General features: G+C 41.0%; 1 protein-coding gene across 2 annotated transcripts; it reads right to left on the reverse strand.

The window, feature by feature from the left end:
* Positions 1–2,328: 2,328 nt before the first annotated feature.
* LOC109895117 (phytanoyl-CoA hydroxylase-interacting protein-like) lies at positions 2,329–19,640 on the reverse strand. 2 transcript variants are annotated; one of them, XM_020488767.2, is made up of 5 exons: positions 19,303–19,640; positions 8,366–8,545; positions 6,934–7,108; positions 3,510–3,627; positions 2,329–3,410 (listed from the first exon to the last, which is right to left on the reverse strand). In XM_020488767.2, exons 2-5 carry the CDS (start codon positions 8,531–8,533, stop codon positions 2,867–2,869), a joined length of 1,005 nt encoding a protein of 334 aa, XP_020344356.1. In that variant the 5' UTR covers positions 8,534–8,545; positions 19,303–19,640; the 3' UTR covers positions 2,329–2,866. The 2 variants fall into 2 exon arrangements, with proteins under 2 accessions (XP_020344356.1, XP_020344357.1); XM_020488768.2 differs by having other exon boundaries at positions 2,334–3,410; positions 8,366–8,542; positions 19,303–19,608.
* Positions 19,641–20,113: the final 473 nt, after the last annotated feature.

Below are 20,113 nucleotides of genomic sequence, written 5' to 3' on the forward strand. Positions count from 1 at the left end.
AGGGTAGTAATTGCATCAGCGTCACAGTATGGAGAACTGCAGCTCATCCTCTTCTAAATAACTAGGTAATTGAGTAGTACTGTGTGCGTGAGATGGTTTTGTTGGGGAAATGATATGTTCCTAAAGCAATACATTCTGAAGAGATAGACATAGGCAGGGTTTACAGAGAAAATCATCACTTGTTTTTTCTGAAGAATTTCAAAAGTGATATATTTTCATCACATCACCAGTTAAAACCACCAGCGGGCCAAATTCAGTTGGGGCACCCTGCTATAAGCCATACCAGTGTGGCGTGGCTGAAATGATGTCCTTAAAAGACTGAATAATTTGGTCATAATAATGATAGGTTGACTTCTTTTTGACTTACCAAGTTTTAACAGCTGAAAGAGAAGGGCTCACACACATTGCCAAATCAGTGAGCTCATGGTCTTCCAGAAAGATTTTAGCCACCTGGTGTAGTAGATGCCACAACATCTCATCTGGAAACCTGACCTGTGCAGTTGCATATACAGTGGGGCAAAAAAGTATTTAGTCAGCCACCAATTGTGCAAGTTCTCCCACTTAAAAAGATGAGAGAGGCCTGTAATTTTCATCATAGGTACACTTCAACTATGACAGACAAAATGAGAAGAAAAAAATCCAGAAAATCACATTGTACGATTTTTAATGAATTTATTTGCAAATTATGGTGGAAAATAAGTATTTGGTCAATAACAAAAGTTTATCTCAATACTTTGTTATATACCCTTTGTTGGCAATGACAGAGGTCAAACATTTTCTGTAAGTCTTCACAAGGTTTTCACACACTGTTGCTGGTATTTTGGCCCATTCCTCCATGCAGATCTCCTCTAGAGCAGTGATGTTTTGGGGCTGTTGCTGGGCAACACGGACTTTCAACTCCCTCCAAAGATTTTCCATGGGGTTGAGATCTGGAGACTGGCTAGGCCACTCCAGGACCTTGAAATGCTTCTTACGAAGCCACTCCTTCGTTGCCCGGGCGGTGTGTTTGGGATCATTGTCATGCTGAAAGACCCAGCCACGTTTCATCTTCAATGCCCTTGCTGATGGAAGGAGGTTTTCACTCAAAATCTCACGATACATGGCCCCATTCATTCTTTCCTTTACACGGATCAGTCGTCCTGGTCCCTTTGCAGAAAAACAGCCCCAAAGCATGATGTTTCCACACCCATGCTTCACAGTAGGTATGGTGTTCTTTGGATGCAACTCAGCATTCTTTGTCCTCCAAACACGACGAGTTGAGTTTTTACCAAAAAGTTATATTTTGGTTTCATCTGACCATATGACATTCTCCCAATCTTCTTCTGGATCCTCCAAATGCTCTCTAGCAAACTTCAGACTGGCCTGGACATGTGCTGGCTTAACAGGGGGACACGTCTGGCACTGCAGGATTTGAGTCCCTGGCGGCGTAGTGTGTTACTGATGGTAGGCTTTGTTACGTTGGTCCCAGCTCTCTGCAGGTCATTCACTAGGTCCCCCCGTGTGGTTCTGGGTTTTTTGCTCCCCGTTCTTGTGATCATTTTGACCCCACGGGGTGAGATCTTGCGTGGAGCCCTAGATCGAGGGAGATTATCAGTGGTCTTGTATGTCTTCCATTTCCTAATAATTGCTCCCACAGTTGATTTCTTCAAACCAAGCTGCTTACCTATTGCAGATTCAGTCTTCCCAGCCTGGTGCAGGTCTACAATTTTGTTTCTGGTGTCTTGGCCATAGTGGAGTTTGGAGTGTGACTGTTTGAGGTTGTGGACAGGTGTATTTTATACTGATAACAAGTTCAAACAGGTGCCATTAATACAGGTAACGAGTGGAGGACAGAGGAGCCTCTTAAAGAAGAAGTAACAGGTCTGTGAGAGCCAGAAATCTTGCTTGTTTGTAGGTGACCAAATACTTATTTTCCACCATAATTTGCAAATAAATAAATTAAAAATCCTACAATGTGATTTTCTCATTTTGTCTGTCATAGTTGAAGTGTACCTATGATGAAAATTACATGCCTCGCTCATCTTTTTAAGTGGGAGAACTTGCACAATTGGTGGCTGACTAAATACTTTTTTGCCCCACTATATGTTTCAACAAAATGCTTTTACTCAAGTAGTATTTTACTGGGGGACTTTCACTTGAGTCATTTTCTATTGAAGTATCTTTACTTTTACTCAACTATGAGTATTGAGTACTTTTTGCACCACTGTACATGATTCACAGCTATTGTGTCACTCTGAAAATGGTTTAGTAATGTCTGATCACAGGAATCATGACACATCTGTTGTGGGCATTGGTTTGGGGCATTCTCTTTTTGACCAAATGACATCCTACAGTCAATTCAAATCTTTATTATTCACTTATCATAAGCATTGACTCAATAACAATGTTTGAACATTTTCAAATAGTAATTCAGTTGACAGTGTGTTTTAACGTACAAGAAATATTGGAATCATCTAAGACCAACAGGTACTGTAAGGAAAAGATGGAAATATCATACGAATATATATCATACGAAATGTTATTTGACAAATGCAGTGTTACACAATGTGTACATCACAGCTTCCTCTAGCAATGGAGGATCTCAAACATATGGTCCTCTGTATCAAACTGTAAGCCCATAATCTATCGTGCCTTTCTTTGGGTCCACATGATGATTCATGATTTTGGAGATTTTAAATACTAGTAGCGACGGAGAGGGATGGGGCAGCCAGCATGCACAAAACCCAAGAGATGGGCTGTCCCAGTTGTGTTACTTTACCTTACACTATGAGATAGATGAAATCGCTCTGCACATTTCTCTACATCTGCAGCTATGCCTACACAAATCCTCACTGTTCTCTAAAGCCTGTCAGTCCAGCCCGTTCTCTCAGCGGCCCACACTGATGTTGCACACCTTGCAGCTGGGGTCCTTCTTGGCGTTGGCCGTCGTTTGGCTCATCTGGTGGTGGCCACTGATCTTCACCACACTGCCCTGCTCCAGATGTATCGGCTCTGTGTACAGCACCTCCAGGATGACATCACTGGCGTGGCAGAACAAGGACTCTTCCTCTTGCCTTTGAGAGGGGATGTATGTCAGGAAGGGGTTGGCAGTCAAGTCCAGCAGGGGGAGACTGGTATGGCAGAAGTTATCCCCCTCTGAGCCAGCAGGGGCCAGTACCAACACCACATAGTGATAGGCTGTGTACATACAGTAGAAGTCAGCAAAGTAAAGATTAGTGTTGCGATTCAGCAGGTTCCCGGCCGGGATCTGGAAACGCAGGGGGCCGTAGGGGGAGTCGTTTGGAGGAAGACCTGTGTCAAACTCAGTGTTGCAGCTGAGGAAGACTCCCTGCAGTTTGCTGTTGATAGGAGAGCCATGGCTTCCACTATTGTCTTTCATGGCTGGGCGCATCAGCCCCCCACACTCAGTTCTAACAGAAGAGGAGAAACATTTGTACGTTTTGTTATTGAACTTCACAGCACATCCATATATACCTGTGTGTATTTACAGAGAATTGTGTGGAACTGACCTGACATATTGAAAATAATCAGGGTGCTGGTTGCGATAAAATACAGAGAACCGTAGCAATCTTCCAGCAGAACCCTTCGCTTTGCCAAGGAGCTGTTTGAGGTGGTCCATGGCATAATCTGTATCAAACAACACCTGTCAGTTATGAAGTTCCTGCTTCAAATCCTTTTTTTGGGGCAAATTCAATTGAATCTATACTCTAAAGCTGGTTATACTGTGTGTATGTAAATACTGTATATACAGTTGAAGTCGGAAGTTTACATACACGTTAGCCAAATATATATAAACTCAGTTTTTCACAATTCCTGACATTTAATCCTAGTAATAATGCCCTGTCTTAGGTCAGTTTGGATCACCACTTCATTTTAAGAATGTGAAATGTCAGAATAACAGTAGAGAGAGACATTTATTTCAGATTTTGCTTCTTTCATCACATTCCCAGTGGGTCAGAAGTTTACATACACTCAATTAGTATTTGGTAGCATTGCCTTTAAATTGTTTAACTTGGGTCAAACATTTCAGGTAGCCTTCCACAAGCTTCCCACAATAAGTTGGGTGAATTTTGGCACATTCCTCATGACAGAGCTGGAGTAACTGAGTCAGGTTTGTAAGACATCAGTTAAAGCTTGGTCGCAAATGGGTCTTCCAAATGGACAATGACACCAAGCATACTTCCAAAGTTGTGGCCAAATGGCTTAAGGAAAACAAAGTCAAGGTATTGGAGTGGCCATCACAAAGCACTGACCTCCATCCTATAGAAAATTTGTGGGCAGAACTGAAAAAGCATGTGTGAGCAAGGAGGCCAATAAACCTGACTCAGTTACACCAGCTTTGTCAGGAGGAATGGGACAAAATTCACCCAACTTATTGTGGGAAGCTTGTGGAAGGCTACCGGAAACATTTGACCCAAGTTAAACAATTTAAAGGCAATGCTACCAAATACTAATTGAGTGGATGTAAGAATGAAATAAATTAAAGCTGAAATAAACAATTCTCTCAACTATTATTCTGACATTTCACATTCTTAAAATAAAGTGATGATCCTAGCTGACCTAAGACAGGGAATTTTTACTGGGATTAAATGTCAGAAATGGTGAAAAACTGAGTTTATATGTATTTGGCTAAGGTGTATGTAAACTTCCGGCTTCAATTGTGTATATACACAGTACCAGTCAAAAGTTTGGATACACCTACTCATTCAAGGGTTTTTCTACATTGTAAAATAATAGTGAAGACATCAAAACTATGAAATAACACATATGGAATCATGTAGTAACCAAAAAAGTGTTAAACAAACTAAATACATTTGAGATTCTTCAAAGTAGCCACCCTTTGCCTTGATGAAAGCTTTGTACACTCTTGGCATTCTCTCAACCTGCTTCAACTGGTATATATATACACATACGCCTCACAAGTCCTCAACTGGCAGATTCATTAAATAGTACCCACAAAACACCAGTCTCAACATTAACAGTAAGGAGGCGACTCCAGGATACTGGCCATTTTGCCCATCTTAATCTTTTCTTTTTATTGGTCAGTCTGAGATATGTTTTTTTCTTTGCAACTCTGCCTAGAAGGCCAGCATCCCGGAGTCGCCTCTTCACTGTTGACGTTGAGACTGGTGTTTTGCGGTTACTATTTAACGAAGCTGCCAGTTGTGGACTTGTGAGGCATCTGTTTCTCAAACTAGACAATATAATGTACTTGTCCTCTTGCTCAGTTGTGCACCGGGGCCTTCCACTCCTCTTTCTATTCTGGTTAGAGCCAGTTTGCGCTGTTCTGTGAAGGGAGTAGTACACAGAGTCATACCAGATCTTCAGATTCTTGGCAATTTCTCACATGGAATAGCCTTCATTTCACAGAATAAGAATAGACTGACCAGTTTCAGAAGAAAGTTATTTGTTTCTGGCCATTTTGAGCCTGTAATCGAACCAACAAAGGCTGATGCTCTGAATACTCAACTAATCTAAAGAAGGTCAGTTTTATTGCTTCTTTAATTAGAACAGCAGTTTCAGCTGTGCTAACATAATTGCAAAAGGGTTTTCTAATGACCAATTATCCTTTTAAACTTGGATTAGCTAACACAACGTGCCATTGGAACACAGGAGTGATGGTTGCTGATAATGGGCCTCTGTATGCCTATGTAGATATTCCATTAAATATCAGCTGTTTCTAGCTACAATAGCCATTTACAACATTAACAATGTCTACATTGTATTTCTGATCATTTTGATGTTATTTTAATGGACAAAAAATTTGATGTCTTTCAAAAACAAGGACATTTCTAAGTGACTCCAAACCTTTGAATGGTAGTGTATATGGACCCCAGTCGGGGTCTCATCTTATTATTGAGAGTAAGAATAGTAGAATACACCATGTGCATTTTCTAAATTTGCTTGTTGATCAGCAGTTTTTCTCTTGTTATGTCAGTCACTGACAGTCACTTAATTAGCCATGTCAGCTAACAATGTTTTGACTTGTAGTAATAAACTTGTAGTACTCATGGCCAAATATTGACTAGTCACGCAGGGCGTGTGTCCACGAGCCCTGACCTCCATGGGGCCCCCATTGATTTTGTTAGTCATTCTCACTCTGATCATATTTTTATTTGTTTAACCCTTATTTTACCAGGTAAGTTGACTGAGAACGCATTCTCATTTACAGAAACAACTTGAGGAATAGTTACAGGGCAGAGGAGGGGAGATTAATGAGCTAATTGGATGCTGTGGATGATTAGTTGACCATGATGGTATGATTGACACATTGGGAATTTAGCCAGGACACCGGGGTTAACACCCCTAGTCTACAATAAGTGCCATTGGATCTTTATTGACCACAGAGAGTCAGAACACCCGTTTAACGTCTTATTGAAAAGACGTCACCCTACACAGAGCAATGTCCCCAATCATTGAGCTAGAGTGCCTCCTACTGGCCCTCGAACATCAATTCCAGCAGTATCTGGTCTCCCAACCAGGACCAACCCTGCTTAGCTTCAGAAGCAAACCAGCAGTGGGACGTACGGTAGTGTGCTGCTGGATAAACATGGCAAAAGTCATTACTTTAAAATGGCAAAAGTTCTCTCTCCGTCCCATGGCAAAATGTGTGGAATTGCAGAAAACGTTCTGTAAATCTGCAACATTTTCTCTACGCCCCTTGGCAAAATGTGTAGAATTGCAGGAAATGTACTTATAAAACGGAGTTTTTTCTCTTCACCGTCAAGAGGGGTGCCACTAAAATGTTTTGCCGCGAGGTGAGGTGCCCCCCAACTAAATCTTGCTGAAAGGCTAGAGCCGGGCCTTTGTACTTCTATAAAAATAATAATAGATTTATTTTATATAGTGCTTTTCATACCAAGTACAATCTCAAAACCACTTTAAAAACAAAAAAACGTAACTTAAACAAATGTAGGGATCTGGCAGACATACCCCCTGTGCAGAACTCGACCACCTGGCTCCAGTCAGACACCAGGTACTCTCCATCTGCCTGTCTCACTGCTGTCTGCACAGCAACACAGTACTCTGTTCGCGGGCTCAGGAACCAATGGCCTCTCACTGCCATGGGTAAGGGCACCGCCTTGGCCACCAATTTGGTGGGTACATCCTAATGGGTGAAACAAGGATACATGTTAATTCAAGTGACTCATTAGTTGAATTACAAGAGTACAGCAATTCATTGATACAAATGCCATTTTCGGTAGTTTCTAAATGCTTATTATGTAATCATACTCGTGAATTTTACATTTCTGCCACATATTGTGGTACAAACTGGTCTAGCTAAGCTGCTGTATATCTAACCAAATTTGTGGTTTTGTTTTGGCCAGGGGCTCTAAGACGCAACAAGCTCAGAGGGGCCACATATCCATGGCAACCACCTTGGTGCAAATTCGTTTGTGTCACTATGATTCCTGAGTGATAGAAACACGCTTCCAATCAAGTACTCGGCACAGCTCTGGACAATAGAAGTCAGGAGCTTTTGTAAAGGCTGAGGGGAGAATAAGACAAAAGTATATTCAGCACAGAACAAATCCAGGACACTAACTGATCAGAAATGAAGAAAAATGAATACCTTGCATTGCTGACTCAAATGTGTGAAATACGGAAAGGACTTATGAGATAGAAATGACAATAAATAGAGAACCTTACCAAAGTAGGTAATCAAGTATCTAACGTGTGGATAGAGTCGGTGTGGGAGATAAGTAAAGCTCAGAAGCACCCATTTAGGGATGACTGAGCATGACATCTTTTATTTCAATCATTCAAATTCTCCCTCTGTCACAAGATAAGAGATTACCTCAAATAATAGCCATAGGTCCTTCCAACAGTAAGGCAATTGAATCTGCTGCAATGCATAATTTCCGTCTGTTAGGAAGGATCCCATTGTAAATAACGGTCACTTCATTTTCTATTTCAAACATTCTTGTATTTTATATAATGATTGCAATTAGCTAAGCCTATATATTTTTTACCCCCAACATGTTGTTAAGAAAATAAAAGGAAATTATGGGTAGTGTAGAGTAGCTCAGTTCAGCGATTGGTCTGGAATAAAATCACAGTTCATAGCGAAGAGAACAGAGCTGCAGTTTTTAGCCATTGAAGAGGAAAGAAATGTGACAATGAGCTGCTTGCCCGAAGCTGTCTCATGCAAGGCCATCTCTGGTTATATCAAAATATATCACATCCCATGTTGTAGTGAAATGTCTTTTATTGGAGAACAGGATGGAATGACGTAAAAAACATGGCTCTAGACAGTGGTTTGTCAGAGTCATGATGGTAATGGTCATTGAGTTAAGGGGGAAGGATGGGGGGGCCGGGGAAGGTTTTTTGAGGGAGAAAAGCAGTGACAGTCTGTCAGACAGACCCTGTGCTTGAAGCGGTTGGGATCCCCGCCCTCCTTGCGGCTGAGGTCAATGAAGAAGTGTGTGGCCTTGGCAGTATCCTCAGGGGTCATGTCCCAGCCGATGCGGAAGGAGTCGCAGGTCACCTCACAGATCTGGATATTATGGGGGGTGGAAAGGGCTGTCTCCATGGTTGTTAGCTGCTGAACAAGAAGAAAAAGGAGATCAGATGGGATCAGATTGTAACATTGTGATAAAGACTTATAGGTACAGGACTGAGAACATTTTATAGAATTAAAAAACCTCCAGTGAAATAGCTACGTTGCAATATTTTCCCATGTCCAATCTCAATTCCATCCTTTCAAGCTATTTTTGATCATTCTAAATCCATTGCGACTTTTCATAATAATCAATGAATCACGATTGGATGTATTGACTGTTAGATTAGTTTCACTTTCTCAACTTCCTCGTCATGCATAGAGGGCTGGGACAAATAGTGTGCTAAAACACCAAGATGGAAAGAATAGACAACAATGACACTGCCAGCTACGGAACATGCCTCAGACCAAATTCAATTAACCTTTAGTTAGGGGACCTGTTTGTGGCCACATCTCCTCTCCTCTGCCGTATTTGCTGCCCTTCTCTCTCTCTCTCCTTCCACCCTCTTCTTTCGCCCTCCACTGGCTTTTCCTTCATCACAATATACAACCCTATATTACGCCCACAGCCAATTGACTGGTCTCTGCAGGTTCTCCTTATTTCATAATCCACCAACAGCAGTCGCCTGGCAACCAGGCAGCATCGGCCACCATGTTCAACCCTCTAGTTTTACATTACCTCATTTACCTCATCTGCAAGTCTAAGGAAATGGTCCTACAGTCAGAGCTTAAAGGTCCAATGCTTAAAGGTCCAATATCAAATCATTTCTGGGTAACAATTAAGTACCCTCCTGTGATTGTTTTCAATCAAAATGGTAAAAAAAACAACAACATCTTAGTAAAGAGCAATTTCTCAAGCAAGGATTTTGCAAGGACTGTCTGGGAGTGGTGTGGGGAGGGGAAAACTGAAAACTAGCTGTTATTGGCAGAGAGGTTTGAAACTCTCTTTCTTATTGATCTATTTAACTAATTTACCTACTGGTGATGTCACCAGGCAGCCCAAAACTCCATCCCATCAAAACAGGCTGACATTTCAGGTGGTCTTTTCCAACAGCTCTTACACTAATAGGACATTATCATAATTTTCACAATTTCACAATTTTATTCCAACCTCATAGTGTGGAAATATATACTGTGCATTCAGAAATTATTCAGACCCCTTGACTTTCACATTTTGTTAGGTTACAGCTTTATTCTAAAATGGATCAAATAGATTTTTCCTCTAATCAATCTACACACAATACCCCATAACGACAAAGCAAAAACTGTTACTTTTATTTCATTGTTTTGCTAATTTATTCAAAATAAAAAATGGAAATATCACATTTACATAAGTATTCAGACCCTTTACTCAATACTTTGTTGAAGCACCTTTGGCAGCAATTATAGCCTTGAGTGTTCTTGGTTATGACGCTACAAGCTTGACACCTGTATTTAGGGAGTTTCTCCCATTCTTCCCTACAGATCCTCTCGAGCTCTGTCAGGTTGGATGGGAGCGTTGTTGCACAGCTATTTTCAAGTCTCTCCAGAGATGTTAGATCAGGTTCAAGTCCGGGCTCTGGCTGGGCCACTGAAGGACATTCAGAGACTTGAAGGACAAGCCACTCCTGCATTAACTTGGCTGTGTGCTTAGGGTCGTTGTCCTGTTGGAAGGTGAACCTTCACCACACTGAGGTCCTGAGCACTCTGGAACAGATTTTCATCAAGGATCTCTCTGTACTTTGCTCCACTCATCCTGACTAGTCTCCCAGTCCCTGCCGCTGAAAAACATCCCTACAGCATGATGCTGCCACCACCATGCTCCAGCGTAGGGATGGTGCCAGGTTTCTTCCTGATGTGACGGTTGGCATTCAGGCCAAAGAGTTCCATCTTGGTTTCATCAGACCAGAGAATCTTGTTTATCATGGTCTGAGAGTTCTTTAGGTGCCTTTTGTCAATCTCCAAGTGAGCTGTCATGTGCCTTTTACTGAGGAATGGCTTCCATCTGGCCACTCTACTATAAAGGCCTGATTGGTGGAGGGCTGCAGAGATGGTTGTCCTTCTGGAAGTGACCATCGGGTTCTTGTTCTCCTCCCTGACCAAGGCCCTTCTCCCCCGATTGCTCAGTTTGGCCGGGTGGCCAGCTCTGGGGAAGAGTCTTGGTGTTCCAAACTTCTTCCACTTAAGAATGATGGATGCCACTGTATTCTTGGGGACCTTCAGTACTGCAGAAATGTGTTGTTACCCTTCCCCCTATCTCTGCCCCGAAACAATCCTCTCTCGGAGCTCTACGGACAATTTCTTAGACCTCATGGCTTGGTTTTTGCTCGGACATGCCCTGTCAACTGTGGGACCTTATATAGACAGGTGTGTGCCTTTCCAAATCATGTCCAATCAAATGAATTTACCACAGGTGGGCTCCAAGTTGTAGAAACATCTGAAGGATGATCAATGGAAACAGGATGCACCTGAGCTTAATTTCGAGTCTTATACCAAAGGCTCTGAATACTTACGTAAATAAGGTATTTTTGTTATTTATTTTCATAAATTTGCAAACATTTCTATAAACCTGTTTTCGCTTTGTGATTATGGGGTATTGTGTGTAGGTTCATGATGACATTTCTTTTTTTTTAAATCCATTTTAGAATAAGGCTGTAATGTAACAAAATGTGGATAAAGGCAAGGGGTGTGAATACTTTCCGAATGCACGGCATAAAACAAGAAATCACGTTTTTGACTGCACTGGGCCTTTAACAGAACTTATGAGTAAAATTGAATCAAACTTTTATTTTCTAAGTTGGATGTCATCTCTGATTGAATGTATTTCCTATGGTGCTCAGAGCACTATGAAAGCTGAGCAAGCAGAACGAGTGCAACTCAGGGGATATGGCATGTGACGTGTTGGAAGAAATAGAAAAACCGTGAATTGACAGGATAAGGTTATCTATGTATGGTCTTATTTATTTGCCCATAACAGCAAGGGGATTCAGGCTGGTGAACATAGCCTTGAAGACTGGAGTGTGTGTAATCTGTGGGTTAGCCTATTGTTTTTGATTAGCTGTCACATTCCCTGAATTGATGATGCCATTGATGTGCCTTCCAGGGTAAAAACAATTATCTCCCTCTCCGGTCCTGGCTGCTGTGAGTATGAAAGACAGGCAGGGAAGGCATCAACTAATGAACTCGACTCTACTGGCTTCTTTTCAGTTGTATGTTTTCACCCTCAGTAATTCCTGAGAGGAATTATCATTATATAATTATATAAATGTTAATGTCTCCTCACCAGGATCCTTGACCTGGGGAAAGGTTATTGGGTTTCCTGTATGTTCCCGAGTTGTCTTTGAACTAGCCTTTGATGTAATTAAGTTTTATGCAGACCTAGCAGTTGGATTAAATATTAATCATCGAAATGAGAAGTTGTTGGGTTCATCTTTATATCCATGCCTTACACTTACAATATAATGTATCTTTGTTTTGTATCTCTGTCATCCTTCTTTACCTTCCATGTCCTATTTTTCTCCCATCTCATAATGCCAATAGCTTGGTACAAAATGACATATGGCCCATTTCCCTGATTATAAGAACAGACACATGTAACATGTGCTATAACAGTTTGATGCCCAGCAGTATGCGGCTAGCAATAAACAGTAGTAGTACAGACAGCATCTCTGTTATATTGTGTGATATTTGTTTATTAGTGAGAGTGGATGTTACAGTGAGTGGATGGTGGAGAGACTGTGTGTGTAGTTTACAGTATGTGAGGTTCACTGTGTCACACATGGGTGTACATACTGCCTGGTCCTGTAGTGCATCTGCTTACCTAGGGCTGAGGCGGTCATTAAATATTGTCAGCCGGTTATTGTCATGCAAAAGACTGCTGCTTTCACGGTAATTTACTGTAATTAACATAAACACCTATAGCATCTCCAGGCCTCCACGCATACAAGCCGCATACAAGCCTCTGTCGTGCGCCTTTGAAAAATCTACATTTGAAAATAGTCTAATAAATCAATTGAATATACACCATCACAATAAATCTATTTCAGAAGAACAGAATATGAGTTGGACTACTGAATGTTATTCTGCCATGCCATAGGCCGTAGGCTTGTTCATTTAGCATACAATATATCATTATAAGTCCTGTACCAATATTATACTGTATATTATATGATTTTATAGGAAGAAGAATCTAGTTGAACTTAGCTGAATAAAATAGAAAGGATATTTTTCCCATTCTGGAGCGAGTGCTCATATGAAGCCGCTATGGTGAGAATAAACCTGATCATTTGAAACAGGACCAAAAAACTAGATTTAGAGTTATTTGGTAACTTTAGTTGTGAATGATACAAAAGAACGCTTTAGAAATAAAAAAATTAATGGCCTGCATGAAGCTACTAGGCTATTGATGATTTGAGAAATTCGCAAAAAAAGCTTGTCGTCTGTTCCTTGCCTCAGGGTGCACATGCTATTCTCTGATCAAGTGATGATATTTTCACCCATCAGACTATGGTCAATTTAATCTTGTCTTTACTAATACAGTACAAGTCAAAAGTTTGGACACACTTACTCATTCAAGGGTTTTTCTTTATTTTTACCATTTTCTACATTGTCGAATAATATCGATGACATCAAAACTATGAAATAACACATATGGAAACTATTTCAGATTCTTCAAAGTAGCCACATTTTGCCTTGATGACAGCTTTGCACACTCTTGGCATTCTCTCAACCAGCTTCACCTGGAATGCCTTTCCAACAGTCTTGAAGGAGTTCCCACATATGCTGAGCACGTGTTGGCTGCTTTTCCTTCACTCTGCGGTCCAACTCATACCAAACCATTTCAATTGGGTTGAGGTCGGGTGATTGTGGAGGCCAGGTCATCTGATGCAGCACTCCATCACTCTTCTTCTTTGTCAAATAGCCCTTACACAGACTGGAGGTCTGTTGAGTCATTGTCCTGTTGAAAAACAAATGATAGTCCCCCTAAGCACAAATCAGAAGGGATGGCGTATCACTGCAGAATGCTGTGGTAGCCATGCTGGTTAAGTGTGCCTTGAATTCTAAATAAATCACTGACAGTGTCACCAGCCACTCCCACATCATCACACCTCATCCGCCATGCTTCACAGTGGGAACCACACATGCTGAGATCATCCGTTCACCTACTCTGCGTCTCATAAAGACACTGCGGTTAGAACCAAAAATCTCAAATTTGGACTCATCAGACCAAAGGACAAATTTCCACAGGTCTAATGTCCATTGCTCATGTTTCTTGGCCCAAGCAAGTCCCTTCTTATTATTGGTGTCCTTTAGCAGTGGTTTCTTTGCAGCAATCCGACCATGAAGGCCTGATTCACGTAGTCTCCTCTGAACAGTTGATGTTGAGATGTGTCTGTTACTTGAATTCTGTGAAGCATTTATTTGGGCTGCAATCTGAGGTGCAGTGAACTCTAATGAACTTACCCTCTGCAGCAGAGGTAACTCTTGGTCTTCCTTTCTTGTGGCAGTCCTCATGAGAGCCAATTTCATCATAGCGATTGATGGTCTTTGCGGCTGCACTTGAAGACATTTTCAAAATTCTTAAAATGTTCCATATTGACTGAACTTCATGTCTTAAAGTAATGATGAACTGTCCTTTCTCTTTGCTTATTTGAGCTGTTCTTGCCATAATATGAACTTGGTCTTCTACCAAATAAGGCTGTATACCACCCCTACCTTCTCACAACAAAGCTGATTGGCTCAAATGCATTAAGAAGGAATGGAATTCCACAAATTAACTTTTAATTGAAATGCATTCCAGGTGACGACCTCATGAAGCTGGTTGAGAGAATGCCAAGAGTGTGCAAAGCTATCATCAAGGCAAAGGGTGGCTACTTTGAAGAATATCAAATTTAAAATACATTTAGATTTCTTTAACACTTTTTTGGTTACTACATGATTCCATATGTGTTATTTCATCGTTTTGATGTCTTCACTATTTTTCTACAATGTAGAAAATAGTACAAATGAAGAAAAAACCTGGAATGAGTTGGTGTGTCCAAACTTTTGACTGGTACTGTTTGTAAAATTAGTTGAGATTCAGAATGGCCCATTATGAAATGGGAAGGAACAGGGGCAAGAGAAAAAATACATATCATCCTTATGCACTCGATTAGCGAATAGAGGCCACATTCCCACCGGTTCATTTCACTCATGTCAGGTAAGCTACTCCAGTTATTTTGTTGTGTGATAGGTGATATTTCTCCTAAACTATGTATGCCATGGACTCTCCAACCCTGTTCCTGCAGATACCCTGCGCTTAATTTAGGAATCCAAGTGAAATCTCTCCGGGAACATCAATAGTAACATGACACATATTTCATTGAACTGTTGACAGCCCCTCACACTGCGTGCTGGAAAAAGGAATGAAGGAGCGAGGAGAAGATGGAAACGCACAGTGGTGAGATATTCTGTAGCTAAAGGTAATGTGTCAGCTTAGTATAAAAAATGCCTTGTTACTATGCCCTATTATTCAAAATCAAATACAACTGCAATATAATTGTAGGCTCTCTCTGAATTAGTTTAATTTAGGCTAGACCAATTATGTACCAAAGATATCTTAATCTGTATTTTTTTTTTCTATCTGTTTTTTAGGGTTGGGCTCATTTATATAGAGTTGAAGTTTACATACACATTAGCCAAATATATTTAAACTCAATTTTTCACAATTCCTGACATTTAATCCAAGTAACAATTCCCTGCCTTAGGTCAGTTATGATCACCACTTCATTTTAAGAATATGAAATGTCAGAATAATAGTAGAGAGTATGATTTATTTAAACTTTTATTTCTTTCATCACATTCCCAGTGGGTCAGAAGTTTACATACACTCAATTAGTATTTGGTAGCATTGCCTTTAAATTGTTTAACTTGGGTCAAATGTTTCAGGTAGCCTTCCACAAGCTTCCCACAATAAGTTGGGTGAATTCTGGCCCATTCCTCCTGACAGAGCTGGTGTAAATGAGTCAGGTTTGTTGGCCTCCTTGCTCGCAAACACTTTTTCAGTTCTGCCTACAAATGCTCTAAAGGATTGAGGTCAGGGCTTGTGATGGCCAGTCCAATACCTTGACTTTGTTCTTAAGCCATTTTGCCACAACTTTGGAAGTATGCTTGGGGTCATTGTCCATTTGGAAGACCCATTTGCGACCAAGCTTTAACTTCCTGACTGATGTCTTGAGATGTTGCTTCAATATATCCACATCATTTTCATTCCTCATGAAGCCATCTATTTTGTGAAGTGCACCAGTCACTCCTGCAGAAAAGCACCCCCACAACATGATGCTGCCACACCCGTGCTTCACGGTTGGGATGGTGTTCTTCGGCTTGCAAGCCTCCCCCTTTTCTCTCCAAACATAACAATGGTCTTTATGGCCGAACAGTTCTATTTTTGTTTCGTCAGACCAGAGGACATTTCTCCAAAAAGTACGATCTTTGTCCCATGTGCAGTTGCAAACCATAGCCCGGCTTTTTTAATGGCAGTTTTGGAGCAGTGGCATCTTCCTTGCTGAGCGGCCTTTTCAAGTTATGTCAATATAGGACTCATTATACTGTGGATATAGATACTTTTGTACCTGTTTCCTCCATCTTCACAAGGTCCTTTGCTGTTGTTCTGTGATTAATTTGCACTTTTCGCACCAAAGTACGTTCATCTCTAGGAGACAGACCGCGTCTCCTTCCTGAGCGGTATGATGGCTGTGTGGTCCCATGGTGTTTATACTTGAGTACTATTGTTTGTACAGATGAACGTGGTACCTTCAGGCATTTGGAAATTGCTCCCAAGGATGAACCAGACTTGTGCACGTCTACAATTTTTTCCTGGGGTCTTGGCTGAGTTCTTTTGATTTTCCCATGATGTCAAGCAAAGAGGCACTGAGTTTGAAGGTAGGTCTTGAAATATATCCACCTCCAATTGACTCAAATGACGTCAATTTGCCTATCAGAAGCGTCTAAAGCCATGACATCATTTTCTGTAATTTTCTAAGCTGTGTAAAGGCACAGTCAACTTAGTGTCTATAAACTTCTGACCCACTGGAATTGTGATACAGTGAATTATAAGTGTAATAATCTGTCTGTAAACAATTGTTGGAAAAATGACTTGTGTCATGCACTAAATAGACTGTCGTTTGTTCGCAAGAAATTTGTGGAGTGGTTGTAAAACGAGTTTTAATGACTCCAACCTAAGTGCATGTAAACCTCCGGCTTCAACTGTTTGGCCTATGCATTTGCATAAGCTCTAATATGCATATAGTTGTTTTTAATTAATCATCACGTTAGAAAGCACTGTCCATTTAGTTGTGTTAGGCTTTGAAACAACATCCACAAGTTCCTTGTTTTCCACTCAGTTTCAACCTTTTTTTAAATTGATCAATCACGGTGAGGTATGTTTTAAAAGCACCTACTATTTTGCTGATGTGTTTAATGTGATTTTAGATTGTATTTGCATTGATGTCAGGGTGGTTAGAGGGACAATAGAGCCCTTAGTACCAGACCATTAGCACCCTGACTATCATTAGTGAGTTGGGTACTACTTACACATGTCCAGAGTGAATAAGAGATTACCATGACTAAATCGTCACATAGAACACTATGACTCATGACTGCCGGTGTGGCGGTAATATGGTCACCGCAACAGCCCTATGTGTACCAGAGGGAGCTGGTGGGAGGAACTATAAGAGGACGGACTCAATGTTATGGCTGGAATGGAATAAATAGAACTGAGTCAAATGTGATTTCCATATGTTTGATACCGTTCCTTTTATTCCATTCCCTTATTTACAATGTACCTGTCCTCCTATAGCTCCTCCTACCAGCCCCCTCTACTATGCACTGTATGTGGCCTGAAGAGCCATTGTGTTCTGGTCCACCTCATGATGGTGGCAGCTCATTAAAGCCACAGAGCTGTGAAATGTGTGAGCTAGCTTGTTCACACCAGGGATGAGGGAGCTGGCTGTGGCACCACACACATTCCCTCCCTGGCTCTCCTGTGTTACCCAGCTGCTGCCTGCCTGTCTGCTCCTCTCCCTCTTTTCACACACACAGAATTTAGGGCAAGAGGAGATTCTCATAGAGAAAACCATCAAAGCCTCCCAATTTCCAGTTGTGCTTGCTCCACTTTCTGACTGAATATGTCTGAACACAGTTCAAACGCAAGTCCCCCACATCATTTAAATAGTCCTCCCTAAGCTCTTAATTATATATCAGTATGCTAAATAGAGAGAGATTTCATTCCACTGTCTTTCCCCTATCTAATTGCCCATAATCAGCTAATTAGATCTGCAAGAAATTATTGAGTTACATAGATCAATTCCACTCTTGGGTAAAGCAATTGAATATAATAATAATCATAATTATTATTCTTGCCTCTGGTCTTTGATAGTAACACATTTTACAGTTTGACTCATAGATTTGTTTGTTATGTAAATATGTGATGTGTTCACAGTGGGAACTGTGAAGGGCATATTACTCATTCTCATTCTCCAGTGATCTAGAACCCTGATGCATACATTATCACTGTGCTGTGACAGTGTGGTGATGAATGCTGCTGCATACACCAAAAATGAATAGTGTACGCAAAGTAAGCAGCTCCATGCCTCAAAGGCTGCATTCATACAGGCAGACCAATTCTGATATTTTTTTCACTAATTGGTCTTTTGACCAATCAGATCAGCTCTGAAAAAGATCTGCTGTGAAAAGATCTGACGGGATTGGGGAAAAGATCAGTTAGTGGAAAAAATATCAGAATTGGTCTGCCTGTGTAAACACAGCCTTTGACATTTTTCTACTAGAATAGTGGGTATCAGGTGCATATAAGATACAAGTAATGGGATGTGTCCTATAAGGTGGAGGGTCATACATATGTGACAGTCAGTTGACTGAGGTTGAGGAAATGAAGCGACAGAGAGGCAAGTTTAGCGTGCCTTCTGCTCCACATCAGGTCATGGTAGAGGGACTGTGTGATCTCAAATTAACTGTATCCTCTGTCTACACCATATGGTGTACTCTACACTGAATCACTGTGTGGTAATCACTGTGTGGTAATCACTGTGTGGTAATCATTATGTGGTAATCACTGTGTGGTAATCATTATGTGGTAATCACTGTGTGGTAATCATTATGTGGTAATCACTGTGTGGTAATCATTGTATGGTAAACACTGTGTGGTAATCATTGTGTGGTAATTACTGTGTGGTAATCATTGTGTGATAATTTTGGTAATCATTATGCTATCAACAAAAAGGATCCTATTTGCACAGTGGTTCTTGTAATCTCTCAAAGCTCGTTTGTGATTGTGACTGTTTAATACATATTTCAGCCAGGTTATTAATGACTGTCAGTCATAGACAGATCTCTACACATGGGCTGATGATAATCACACCTGCATTGGGGCAAATTCTAAATGCCTGTACCACAGCTGAGACTCAAAACAGTTTATTACAAGATCATTGGCTTGACATAATGCACTAACTGCAAAAACACAGACTGCCTGATAGCATAATATAAGAATTCTTTCTACCTCAATAATAAGAAATGTAAACAGGCATTCTAACACTAAGCACACTCACATTTTCAGTGGATCAATGTATCTACCGTACATAGTGTCGAACAGTAAATGGAGAATGCCCTGGTAATAAGCATGGAAAAAAGAGCATGCAATTTCCAGCATATAAATGAACAAACTGTCATCCTATTTACTGTGGCTCTACAATAGGTGTTGTTTACCTTCTGAACACTTGATGCATTAAGAGACTGACTTGAAGAGAAATCAGATGGAAATATAGCCTTACCTCCGTGCGGTAGGTGAGTGTCTATGCAAACAAAATGCAATAGGTCCTTAACCAGAGAAGATGACTGCAGAAATCCTATCCTATAAAATTATATTTTACCCCTTTATTTTCTTCTGCAGTCATTGATAGATTCCCCCAGGAAAACCGACTAGGAAGTAAAATGAACACTCCTTTTCTCTTACTCTTATTCTCACTTGATCTTCCTCTACTCTCCCTCTCTCCTTCTCTCGTTCCCTCTCATTCTCTCTCTCTATCACACACGCTCCCTCCCTCTCTCTCCTTCTCTAGCTGGGCTCTGATAAGGACATTTACTGGACTGCTGTACAGCTGCATCGCCTAATGCGAAACAACTGCTGATGCTGAGAACACAAACAAGAGATTTGCAACTGAGGTGCTTGAGCAATTGGGATAAGCCATTCACCGACATCAGCACCAACTTGCTGACAAATGGCAACGCAATTACACATCACTGACGAGCATGCCTCTAATGGGACAGGGACAGCAGCTTTACACAGCTGACAGTAGCTGACAGAGAAATCATCCTACATCTGACTACACAGACTCATACTGTATATCCGATGATGCCAGGAGGGGATGGAGGGGGTTCTGAGGATGCATGTAGTCCAGTGCTTAAGCTCACAGAGTTACACCATATGGGCATCCTCCACAGTACCTCCACCCTTGGTAATCCATAGGACAGGAAGAGACTGGTACTGGATGCCTGCAAAGAAAAATATTATTGAAGATAGAGATGTGCTTGCATATAAAAAAAAAATTTGTTGGTCCGGCTGTAAGTGGAAAGAGCAACCTA

Source organism: Oncorhynchus kisutch, linkage group LG8, assembly GCF_002021735.2.
Source record: "Oncorhynchus kisutch isolate 150728-3 linkage group LG8, Okis_V2, whole genome shotgun sequence".
In the NCBI taxonomy this organism is placed as follows: domain Eukaryota; kingdom Metazoa; phylum Chordata; class Actinopteri; order Salmoniformes; family Salmonidae; genus Oncorhynchus; species Oncorhynchus kisutch.

Excerpts from the sequence above, each read along its gene's own strand:
- LOC109895117 (XM_020488767.2), bottom strand. The coding sequence starts at position 8,533 with ATGGAGACAGCCCTTTCCACCCCCCATAATATCCAGATCTGTGAGGTG. Across the intron at positions 7,109-8,365 it reads CCAACCGCTTCAAGCACAGG|GATGTACCCACCAAATTGGT; the intron begins GTCTGTCTGACA and ends TTCACCCATTAG. Across the intron at positions 3,411-3,509 it reads GATTATTTTCAATATGTCAG|AACTGAGTGTGGGGGGCTGA; the intron begins GTCAGTTCCACA and ends CTCTTCTGTTAG.